The following is a 12,217-nucleotide window of genomic DNA, read 5'->3' on the forward strand; positions in this document are numbered from 1 at the left end:
AAGATGGAGATTGCTTTAGATATATAGTGAAAAAATGCCCAAACTCAGTGAAGCCAAGCTAAAGGCAGGCATTTTTGATGGTTCACAGATCCGAACGCTCTTCAATGATCCCAATTTTACATCTCAAATGACAAATTTAGAGAAAGCGGCATGGACTAGCTTCCATGCAGTTTCTAAGTATTTTTTAGGGAACAATAAAAGTCCGAATTATAAAAAACTAGTAGGTGTTATGATTGAAAACTATAAGAATTTAGGATGTAATATGAGCATCAAATTGCATTTTGTAGACTCTCATCTCGATTTCTTTCCAGAAAAATTAGGTGATTTCAGTGAAGAGCATGGAGAGAGATGTATCAAAAGACATGAAAGATATGGAAAAGCGCTATCAAGGGACATGGGGTATAAATATGATGGCAGACTACTGCTGGAATTTAAAACGAGATATAGAAACAGTTCCAGTAACACCTAAAAGAAAACCATTACGTAGATCGTTTGAACAAAAGCAAGTCCGTTATCACAAACGGACATTATATTAAACGGACATTACGATGTAGTAAAAAGGACTAGCTTCGTGATCAGTGACTCAAAAAACATGAAGATCAACTGTCTAAAGAACCAGAATTCTAATCTGTGTTCAATGTTCCGGCCAAAACTAGATATCCAAGTCTTATTTTGGATAACCGCAACGCGACCTACAGAAGTCGGTTTAAAAAAAAAGTTACTACGTATTCGGACGTAAAATTTTCCGCTCTTTCAGAATCTGGAGTCAAAAATATTGTATCATCCGATTTGAATGATTTGACCTCCGTTTGACCTTGATTCTGACATGTTGAGGTTCAAAAAAGATTGGATTTGGAATCAGGAATCCCAAAAATATATTATGAATTTTTTTAAAATTTTTTAACGGGTCGATTCGCAATTTGACCTTCAAATGCCCTTAACCCTGACGTGATGGAGTCAAACGGACCCCGGATTCGGATTCAGCGACCTCAAAAACATAAAGAACATACAGTCAGATATCGGGGAAAATATTTCATTTTTTTTTATGGAGCTGTGTAATCATTCACAAAAATTATGAATAAAACACTTTATACAACGTATCACGAGTTATTTAATCAACGTAAATAAATAATGTACAATTTTATTGTATAAATATGTGTTCACCAATACTTTCCACCACCAGAATGCGTATATGACTTAATGCTTTGAGGTTATTGGAAATATTGTGTACTTAATCTGTTAGAGAAACTACTTAGTAAGAGTGGCAGTATTTTCTCTTTTAATTATCACTCTTTCTCTCTTTCGCTATGGCCAGAGCGAATTATCATTGCATATTTTTGAGTTGCGTAAATGCAGTTTAATCGAGTAATTTAATCGAGTGCGTAACGCAAATTTAACGATTCATAAATTCTTAAACTAATAATGTATTTATAATTCGAACGTAACTTTTATTAATTTGTAACGGAGAATTCCGGCCGTACCCGTCTGGGTTGCTCGCGGCCGTCCGCACAAATTATTTATTCGGGGATTCGGGAAGCAAAAGACGTTCCCACGACTGAATAACGCGTCGAGCATAAACACGTTAAACGCACAGATTCGAAGTCGGGATGAGGAGTGATACAGCGGCAAATAAACACAACAGCGGATTAACACTAATCCTTTAATCGTCAACAATGAGTTACAATACAGCGATCTCGCGCTTATACACTACGAGCGGCACAACAATGAATCCGAACGCGAAAGGTGAATCGGTGGCTGATCAGCCTGCCGATTCTCTTTATAAATTAAATCGCTACAATAATGCCCGACAAAATACTTTTCGGTGATAGGCCATTAACGGGTAGCCAGCAGGTCTGCTGTGCTACCAACCATAGACTGACGCCCAAACATGCAAGAGAGAGAGACAAGAGAAAAATACGGCACCGACCTCGACCTTCAGCCTCTTCGACGGCTGGAGCGCTCTGCGCGTGACGTCACTGGTGCGCTCCTCGCTGACCGTCTCGCTGATATTTGTTGTCGTCGCTATCTATCTCCTCGCTCGTTCTCTCGCTTGCTCTACGATGCTGCTCTCTCAATCCGGAACTCGCTCGTTAATTGCTGCTGTTGTTGTCTCCGCCTCCTCCCTGTTGCTTGGTGCTGTAGCACGTCCAAATTGCTCGTACGCTCGCCCGCGCACCTCGCCGGTCACCCGCACGCACCGGTGCCGGGTATCTTGTGGGACACGGCTGGGCGCGATCCAGCCTCACGCTCTATCACTCGTCCGCGCACCGGGCGTGTCTCCGGAATTAACAAAACGTCGGCGAGGTCGCGAGGCCAACTCGGAAAAACCGCGACCTTTCGGTTTATCCGCGCGCGCGACTTTCTCCGCTCATTGCCTAGCAGAGACTCTCGAATTTTCCGCGGCGAATCGGCAATTCGAGCGCGCTCTCTCTCTTTCTCTCTTCTTCTGCGCCATCTGCGTCGCTCCAGCAGTCAGCTCAGCCCCTGTTCAGCACCTCGTAAACAAAAGGTCCAAGCATGAGTGTGTGTGCCAAACGTACACACTCTCAGCCTGGCGCGGCGCACGGACATTTGCGAGAGCTAAACGGATGAGATCGGCCTAGCCGAGATTCTCCGTCACAAATTATACATAATTTATCCTATTTCTGCTGAAACAACGATTAGTTGTGGATCATTACTTTATATGACATCGTTTTATTTTATGAAAAACATTATATATTATATTCTTTAGTAATATATCAACTTTAGTTTTGATATTTGACCCTTATGTATGAATGGCGCAGGTACTTTAAGTAAAGGATCTAAAGAGTACAGAACTCCTCCAGCTGTAGCACCTCCACAAGTTCCAAGCCATTACGCTCCAAATTATCCATTAGGTCATCCAAGAAGAGACAGAGGTCCCGGATATAGCACTTTACCCGTGCATGTTCATAATACTCAACATCTGAACCATCTAAATTCATCCAACGCATATAATACATCCACACCTCAAATTGGAACAGTACATCCTATACAATCTCATGGGACATCAAGTATTCGCAGTGTGGATTCTAATTTTAATGGAATTAATCATTATACAGATCATAATATCAATATGCCTCGTAAGTATAATTTTGCTACAAAATAATATTCGAACTCAGTCAGTCATTAATTATGAGCCATTAAACTTTCATGATATAAATACTTTTCATATATTTCATTTATAATTAAAATTATTATTTAGTTGATGTTGGAATCCATCAGTCCATATAAACACTAGAATATTCAAAAAATAAAGTAATGATGCAGAATTCAAATTATCGATGTGTGTCAATCAACTAGGTATGCGTAGGTCATAATTTACCTATGATGGAAAATTTAATGTTATGCGTTATATAAAAATATAAATATATACACGTTGAAACATACCCATACACAGACGCATAGACGCGCACGCATACACACACACACACACAATCTTACTAATAACCATATAGAAAGAATAAATGAATACTTTCAGTATTTAAAACCACAATCAATAGCTGATATAACGGATCTTGTGCTACAGATCTTTTGGTAGAATGGGCATTCTGAAATTGATTCGATAAAAATTATAAAAAAATTATAACTATATTATAATTATTTATCAAAATATAATTTTCAATATATACTTACATTAAAAATTTAAAAATTGGCAGGCAGCAACTATATTTTCCATTTTTTTTATTATGAAACTTTATTTATGAAAATTTAAACCAGCACTTTTCACGAGTAAAAAATAAAGCAATTTTATAACTAATTCCAGCATCCGGAAAAACATATTACTAACTAGGCGGATTGATATTTCAAAATATAACTTCTCCTAGTTAATAATATTAATTTTCGGATGTTAGTTGGTGTTATGTGGTCTGCAATTTGCGTAAACAAATTTATTTTTTGTTTACTTAAAAATATAAAAAAGTTCTTTTTTCTATCTTATTGTGTGTTTATTATTTCCAGTAAATATTAAGCAAACTCTTTTCATAGAGAGAGCGTGAGAGAGAGAGACAGACAGAAAGCATGCGCTCCCTTCCTTTACATGCTCGAGTTCTATAACAAATATATTTAATATGAATAAGAATTATCCTAAGGTACAAGGGGGGGTCAATACGAAGTTGGTCGGATCAGTACTTATCCTCACCGCCCGTTGGCGCCACTCTCGCAAAAGAAATATTCTATCACGTAGTACAACCTTCTCGATGGTTACTCTCAAGATTTCAGCCGGATCGGAGTTGTAGTTTATTTTTGAGAGCGTGTGAAAGCAAGTGTGTCCGTTGATTTTTGAAAAATGGAAAAAGAGTAGTATCGGTCGGTGACTCGATTCTTGTTTTTAGAAGGGAAATCGCCCAGCGAAATCAAAAAGCGCTTGGATGTTGTGTACGGTGACTCTTCTCCTTTGATGGCGATCGTCAAAAACTGGTTTAACGACTTTCAACGTGGTCGCACGTCGATTTTTGAAGAGCCACGTCCAGGTGCTCCAAAAACGGCTACCACGGAGGATAACGTGATAAAAATTCACGATCTCGTAATGGCAGATCGACGACTGAAGGTGCGCGAGATAGCCAAGATCGTAGGCATCTCAAAAGACTGCGTGGGTCATGTCCTGCATGAAATTTTGGGCATGAGAAAACTGTCGGCGCGATGGATGTCGCGTTTGCTCACTCCGGACAACAAGCGCAACCGTGAGACAACTTCAGAGCAACGTCTGACGCTGTTTAAGCGCAATCCGAAGGAGTTTCTGCGTCGTTTCGTGACAGTCGACGAAACATGGATCCACTGGTATACACCAGAGACCAAGGAACAGTCAAAACAGTGGACTTTACCCGGCGAAAGTGCTCCGAAGAAGGCGAAGATCGCCCTATCGGCCGGAAAGGTGATGGCCACCGTTTTCTGGGATCCACAAGGTGTGATCTATATCGACTACCTGGAGAGGGCCAAAACGGTCACAGGGCTGTACTATGCCGAATTATTGGGCCGATTCGACATCTAATTGCAGAAAAAACGGCCCCATTTAGCGAAGAAAAAAGTGCTCTTCCACCATGAACGCACCGGTTCGCACCTCCGCTGTTGTTCTTGAATATCACGCGCGTACCGGCATTTTTCTCTAAATTTAACATATGGTTACATCTCGTTATATCTCCGTTAATATTCATTATATGAAAAAAATGAATGGGACATAAAATGTTTTTTTTTTCAAGTAGAATACTATGAAATTTTTTCATATTTTTTTTACAAAAAAAAAATTTTCAACTTTTTTTACCCTTCAGTGGTTTTTTCTAAAAAAGGTCAATAAATTTTTTAAGACGAAAATTCCAGTTTTTACTCATAGGCAAAAAATCATTAAGCAAAATTGCAATTTATGCAAAAAAAATCGATTTTTTTGTTTTTGTATCCTTCTTTTTTCAAAATTTCTTCAATTTTTACAATATTACCTACTTTACCACCAGCAAAACATTCCCAAACCATCATTTAACCACTACCGTGCTTGAAACCAGGAACTAAACATTCATCCATGTATTTCTGATTTGCCCTTCTTGTGACATAAACTTTCCTTCGATTTCCAAAACTTTCAAATTTTGATTCATCTGACCAAAGCACTCTATTCCAAACGTCTTTTGTCCAGTCTTTGTGCGCCCTGGCCCACTGTAAGCATTTTTTTATTGTTGACACAACAAAGCAAAGGTGTTTTCACTTCTATACGATCGAAAAGTTCGTTCTCTCTCAAACGCCTTCTTACTGTACTAACACTAACAGAACTTTTTCCTTTCAAACTTCAATTAACCTCGGCAGTTATTTCGATGGCTGTCATTTTTCGATTGCGTAGACTCACCTTGCAAATGTAATTGTCCTCTTTGGCAGAAGTTTTTCTGCATGCTTTTTTGCATTTTTTTTGTACACTACCTGTTTCACAGAACTTGTTTATATTGTAAGCAACTGTATGTCTATTTATTGTCAACTTTTTAGAAATTGCATGGCGACTCATTTAAAGACTATGGAATGCAATAATCTCATTTCGGTCACTTATATTTAAATTTTTTTATTTGGCCATGTTTGCCGACACTGCAAAAATAGTTGCTCACACTCAAAGAATTTATCACTGATTGATAAGCTTCTACCCGCAGAAGTACAGAAATATTATTAAGTGCAACGATTAGCGTAAATCGTTAGACTCGCGCGAGGTTAATGAGCGGCTGATCGAGAAAAGCCGCGATCGGTTCGCGAGAGAGAGAGAGGGCGCGTAGGGGCAATGACCGGGAGGGGAGCGTTCAACAGGCAGTATGACTCTGTCACTCAGTCGGCCTGCATTGTCGCTAACCTGTTTTTCCGTGCCTTTAACGCGTTTTCGTTTGGTGGTGCTCAAGCGAACAGCGTGACTTGAGTGCGTGGGTGTGCTAGCAGCAGCAACAGCAGCAGCAGTAGCTATAGCAGCAGCAGCAACAGCAACAACAGCAGTAGCAGCGACAGCAGCAACAACAACAGCAGCAATAGTAATCGCGGCGGTGCGGCGAGCAGAGAAGCAGCGCTTCAACAGTTGGTTGTTCGGATACGGTTGGCCACCGTATCCTCATCGTTCTCGCGGTAGGTGCACCTTCCCCTTTTTACTGTTGTAATTGGCGTGCGATCCCGCGCAGCGTGCGCGAGGAAATTAATTGTTGCGCGCGAGCGGTTAGTTCGCGGTGATCGCGGTTTTCTCCCTCTCTCTCTCATACGGTGTGCATTGTTATTCGCGCAAGCGTGCGCAAGACTTATTTAGTCTTTCCTTTGTCCGGAGGTCGCGTCTATATTTGTTTGTTTTGATTCGAATTCGCCGGTAGCGTAGCACGGATCGCGCGGATATCGGTAGACGGGAATCGTCAACTTAGGTTCCAGCGGCGGCCGCACGAGCGCTACTAGGCAAGGGCGACAGCGCCGTCAAGCGGTGAGTTGGGGGAACCCAACTCGGAATAGTGAAGAGACTCTGCGCAGGCGCACTCCGAGACAAGGTAGGTTGATGTGCTTCGAGCACATAGATAACTAGGCGTCGTCTAGTCTTAAAAAAGGTACATTCAAGAGATTATAGACTAAACGGCAGCCTGTTACATGGCGCCCAACTAAAATTAGGACTCACACACGAGAGAATTTGCACAAAAAGAGAGAGCGACGCGCGGGAGAGAGAGACGTTTCCGTGCGTGCGTAATAAGGTGCGAGCGGGTAAAATAACGCGTGGCTCGTTCGGTACGTGCTCTGCGGTAGGGGAAAGACGCCTCTCCGACCCAATAACACCTGCTTTTGTGAGCCGAGAGCACACTAACCCCAGGGGTCGAAGAGACGTCCGGAGTCGCTCTAACACAAATATAAGAGGTGACAAAGCGTATTTTGGTTTACTTTTTGCTTTGTAAGTGTTTACATACACGTTAAAGTATTTAAGTGGGGGTTAGTCACCGAGCGACAGTACCTGCAGAGCGCGCAATTGGGGTGTGTGTAGGGTTAGATTTACTAACCCGGTGGAGCTAGCAAACAGTTAGCCTCCACCTATAGGCAGGTAGTTGCGAAGTGGAAGTTCGTACTTCCTTAGAGTACGCGGCACCTGCACACACCCACAAGCCACGTGTATTGTTGCCTTGCAATTAAAGGCGTATTTGGGTAGTTGGCGATAAAAATCGCAACACCCCGCTCGCGCCTTGGGCGATAGGAGGCGGTAGTGGTCGACTAGGGAAATTAACCTCAACCGTCACCTACGCCCCAGCATAAGCGACATGGAGGATACCGCCGACGTGATAACCCGGTGGGCTTCGGAACTGCCTTCGACACAGCTGGATAGATACCTGACGCAACTGGAGTTGCGTACAGACGGTCCTAAGCTGATGCAGGCAGTTCGATTAGCGTATTGGTTGCTAGGCGAATATATCGACCTAGACTTCCAAGGAGCGGCGTTGGATAGGGAGGCGACACAACGCAGGCGAAGGAGCCGAGAGAGGTGGCTGGAGTCCAGGCGACAAGAATTAGAAGCAGCTGACGCTGAGGATCTTGTCGCCCACCCACTCATGCTGCTATATAGGGATGAGGTGGTAGAGGCGAACCTGACGCGGACTCTCGCGGTCTACGACAATCTAGAGGAGGAGAGTCAGAGCGAGACGGGGGAGCGAGAGCTCACAGAGGAAAGGGGGACCGGCGAGGTCAAGGGGCCCACGGAGGGGGTCAGTAGTGAGCACAAGGGCTCCACCGGATCGCCAGATAGGCGAAGAGCTCGACGCTTCGAAAATGAGGAGCTACAACCTCAAGAAGAAGAAGAGGAACGGTGCGTGACAGAACGATTAAAAGAAGAGATCGAGCGCAACCGTGTCGGGATTAACCGCATACTTGAGATGCTGGAAAGGCACGATCAGGTATGCGCGCGGTGGAGCGACCAGGTGACCGCCCTGCAGGTGGAGGTCCAGCAGTTAAGGAACAGGGACCCCACCAATCGACGAACGGTCATACCAGAGCGGCCCAGGAGAACCGTGGACTTCCAGTCCACGTATACGTGTCACTACGACCCGAGGGTACCAGGAAGTACCCCGGAACCCCAGCGATCGACCCCTGGCGAACCTCGAGAGGCTCCCCAAAGGCAGGTGCCTTTACGAACGGAACAGCCACCAAGACGAGGACCAAGAGACGCCAACATAGGTGAAGAGCAGGCAATCCCGGAAGGATCCACCTGGTACGACGCCAATGCGGCGTCGGGGTACTATGCGACTCGGGATGTGGGCAGGATAGTCCGAGGATGGAAGCTGCGATACTCAGGTACGGCTTCAGAGTGCGTAGATACCTTCTTGTCAAGACTGGAGGATCTACGCGCGGGCTCAGGGCTAACGGACTGCGAAATCTTGTGCTCGGTATCAGAGCTCCTCGAAGGTGTTGCGAGGACCTGGTACGAGCTTAACAAGTTCAAGTGGAGTAGTTACGCCGACTTCGTGGCTGGCGCTCGACGTTGGTTTGGGTCAAGTGAGCTGCAGCAACAAAGATTGCTGCAAGAGGCCCAAGCCCGGTACCAGGAGAAAGGAGAGCTGGTGCGAGAATATGCCTGCCACCTCCTCTTCATGTTAGCCCAGCTACGCCCGCCGTTACCAGAGCAGAGGCAGTTAGATTTGTTGTATGTAAATCTCCTACCCACCATCCGGATGCAGCTGCGGAGGAATGCGTTCTCCAACGTGGACGAATTCCACGCCCGGGCGACCGAGATCGAGACCGCTTTGCGGGACGACGAGCGCCCGAGGACCAGGCTGGAGCCAACGTCCACGTTATATCCCGAGCACATGGGGGTGTCAGCAAAAGCACCACCGCCCCGGGCAGGACCCCGAACGGCGGCCACGTCCAACAAGCCTCGGGGTAGGGAACAGCTGCAACCCGAGTCACCGGTCAAAACTCAGGCCAGGAAACCCAAGGACCGGGCCACAATCGCTGCAACGCAGGCGACAGACCGCATTGAGGATCTGTCGTCGCAGATTGCGACCCTGCGACGCGAGATGGACCGGTACTTTAAGGAGAGGAAGGCTAACTCTCCCAGGCGGCCGAGGGGTCGGCCGCAAGAAAAGGGGAGGAATAAAACCCCCCCCTGGGTCTCCTGGCCAGCGACGAGAGGGTCAGCGGAGAAAAATAGATTTCTCCCAACCAATCAAGTGCTCGTCTTGTGGCAAACTGGGCTTTACCAGGAGGTACTGCCCGGATTGTAACAAGGGAAACGGAGGACGGAGGACCCCTCCACGTCCCCAGTAAAGGTGACCTCTCGTCGCGGGTCGCTTGAACGTGGCAGAGGCCCGTCAGCGACCTTAGGGTTCAGGGAAGTCTCGCCAGGGATATCGGACCCCACGAGACCTGGCAGTGCGGTGGCGTTGGAAGCGACAGCGACCGAGCAGATGCCTGATCTGGGTAACCGGGCATTTTGTATCCTCGAAGGGTACGGAGGCCGGATTTAGGTGGTGGAGCAGGGGTTTGAATGGGTCGGAGAGGAGACCGTCAGACCCAAAAGCTCCAGGAGACCACCTGACGCTCCAGAGGATGCGCCGGCGACCCAGACACCAGCGGGTGAGAGCACGTCGATGCGAGTAGCGGCCGCCCAGGGCAAGAAGAGCCGTGAAAGCCTCCCGTCCACAGAGGGGAGAGGGACGGAGAAAGCTCCCCGCAGGTATAGACCCGAGGATAAGACCAGATGCTGGCTCCAGGTGGGGATAGGTGCTTACAAGTTGAGGGCACTCTACGATACCGGGGCCTCATCGACGGTAATGGGTCAACTCGGGCTTAGGTTGGCATCGGACATGGGGCTGGGCCTGGACGTCACGCGTGCGGGAGAAGCGAAGCTCGCCGACGGTCGCCCATGTCCCATCTTGGGTCATGTGATTTTCCCCTTCACGGTAGGGGGAATCACAAAAGACGTAAGGGTCGCTATAACGCCACTGCTGTCTGATGACTGCTATGTCGGCGCGAATTTCGTAAGGGAATTCAGCGCCAACCTGAACCCTGACACGGACCAGCTGTACTTGGCGAAAGCCAAAGTGGCGGTACCGTTGGAAGTGGCAAGCGTCACTGGTACGTCGTGCCTCGCACCCGTAGGCCTGGTAGAAGCCACGGAAGCACAGCGCCAAGAAGTGGCTAGCCTCGTCGACGGATTGATTCCAGACGGAGGCGAGTGTTTAGGCTGTGCTGTGGGGGTCGAGCATGAGATAGACATCGGAGACGCTCGACCCTGTAAACAGAAATACTACCCGGTCTCTGACAGGGTGCGAGACGAAATGCACGCGCTGGTCAAGGCCATGCTGGACAACGACGTCATTGAACCAGCAACCAGCGGGTGGTCAAGTCCAGTGGTGATGGTTAAGAAGGCAGATGGCAAATATCGGTTCTGCGTAAATTACCAGAAGGTAAACGCAGTAACCAAGCCGGACGCCTATCCATTACCCTTCATGAGCGACATCCTGCGAAGGATCAGGGATGCTAAGTTCATCTCGACACTGGACTTGAGTAGCGCGTACCACCAGATACCTCTTAAAAAGGAGTCGTGCCCCATTACGGCGTTCACAGTCCCCGGCCTGGGGCATTTTCAGTTCAAGAGAATGCCCTTCGGATTGTCTTACGCCGGCGCGACCTTCCAGAGGTTGATGGACAGAGTGATTGGCCCGGATTTAGATCCTTTTGCTTTTGCTTACCTCGACGACGTGATTATTATCTCGCCGTCCTTTGAGGAGCATAAGCGACACCTGGGATTGGTTTTACAACGAATCCTGGGTGCGGGCCTCACTGTGAATAAGACCAAAAGCCACTTCTGTAAGTCGGAAGTCAAGTACCTGGGGGTCCTAGTGAATCGTGAAGGGGTAAGGCCAGATCCAGAGAAGATCAAGCCCATCATGGAGTACCCAGTACCACGGACGATCAGACAGGTGAAGCGATTCATGGGGATGATGTCGTGGTATCGTCGCTTTATACCCGACTTCGCGACCATCGCTGAGCCGATAAACCACCTGACGAAGAAGAGCATCCCGTTTGCATGGTAGCAGGAACAGGAGCAGGCTTTCGAACGGTTGCGAGACGCAATGGTCTCGGCACCAATCTTGCAGTCGCCAGATCCCAGCGCGCAGTTCGTGTTACAAACGGACGCGAGCGATAGTGGGATAGGCGCGGTGTTGACGCAAGAAATCGATGGACAGGAGCGCGTAATTGAGTACGCCAGTCGCTCCCTGAACAGTGCGGAAAGGAACTATACAGTCTCCGAACGAGAGTGCCTGGCAGTAGTATGGGCTATCGGGAAGTTCCGGCCTTATGTTGAGGGGCACCACTTCAAAGTCATCACCGATCATAGTTGCCTTAGGTGGCTCCACAGTATGAGGAATCCTACAGGAAGGCTAGCGCGTTGGGCGTTAGCACTACAAGGGCATGTTTTCGATATAGAATATCGAAAGGGAGACCTCAACGTGGTGCCAGACGCTTTATCTAGGGCCTATGAGGAGGGGGTGGTAGAAGTGGGTGCCATGACTCGTCAGCCGGAAACTGCCGATGCCTGGTACCTTCAAAAGTACAGGGAAGTATGCCAGGATCCACATTCTCAGCCCACCTGGAAGGTGGTTGGAGGGAGATTGTATCACTACAATCCGACTGAGGAGAGCGAAGGGTCCATCGAAAACGAGGAAGCTTGGAAGCTAGTGGTTCCTGCCGAGAAGATGCATCAGGTACTCGAGGAGGTACACGA

The 12,217-nt window shown here is 47.1% G+C and overlaps 1 protein-coding gene across 2 annotated transcripts in view; it reads left to right on the forward strand.

Moving 5' to 3' along the window:
- The window catches only part of LOC131668484 (abl interactor 2), a 335,854-nt gene that overhangs the window by 98,644 nt on the left and 224,993 nt on the right, over positions 1-12,217 (forward strand). For both annotated transcript variants that reach the window (XM_058942708.1, XM_058942699.1), the window contains exon 3: positions 2,784-3,101. In XM_058942708.1, coding sequence (XP_058798691.1) covers positions 2,784-3,101 — 318 coding nt within the window. The remainder of the gene's footprint in view (positions 1-2,783; positions 3,102-12,217) is intronic.

The sequence above is a fragment of the Phymastichus coffea genome, unplaced genomic scaffold, assembly GCF_024137745.1.
Source record: "Phymastichus coffea isolate CEN01 unplaced genomic scaffold, Cenicafe_Pcof_1.1 PCOF00006, whole genome shotgun sequence".
NCBI lineage: Eukaryota > Metazoa > Arthropoda > Insecta > Hymenoptera > Eulophidae > Phymastichus > Phymastichus coffea.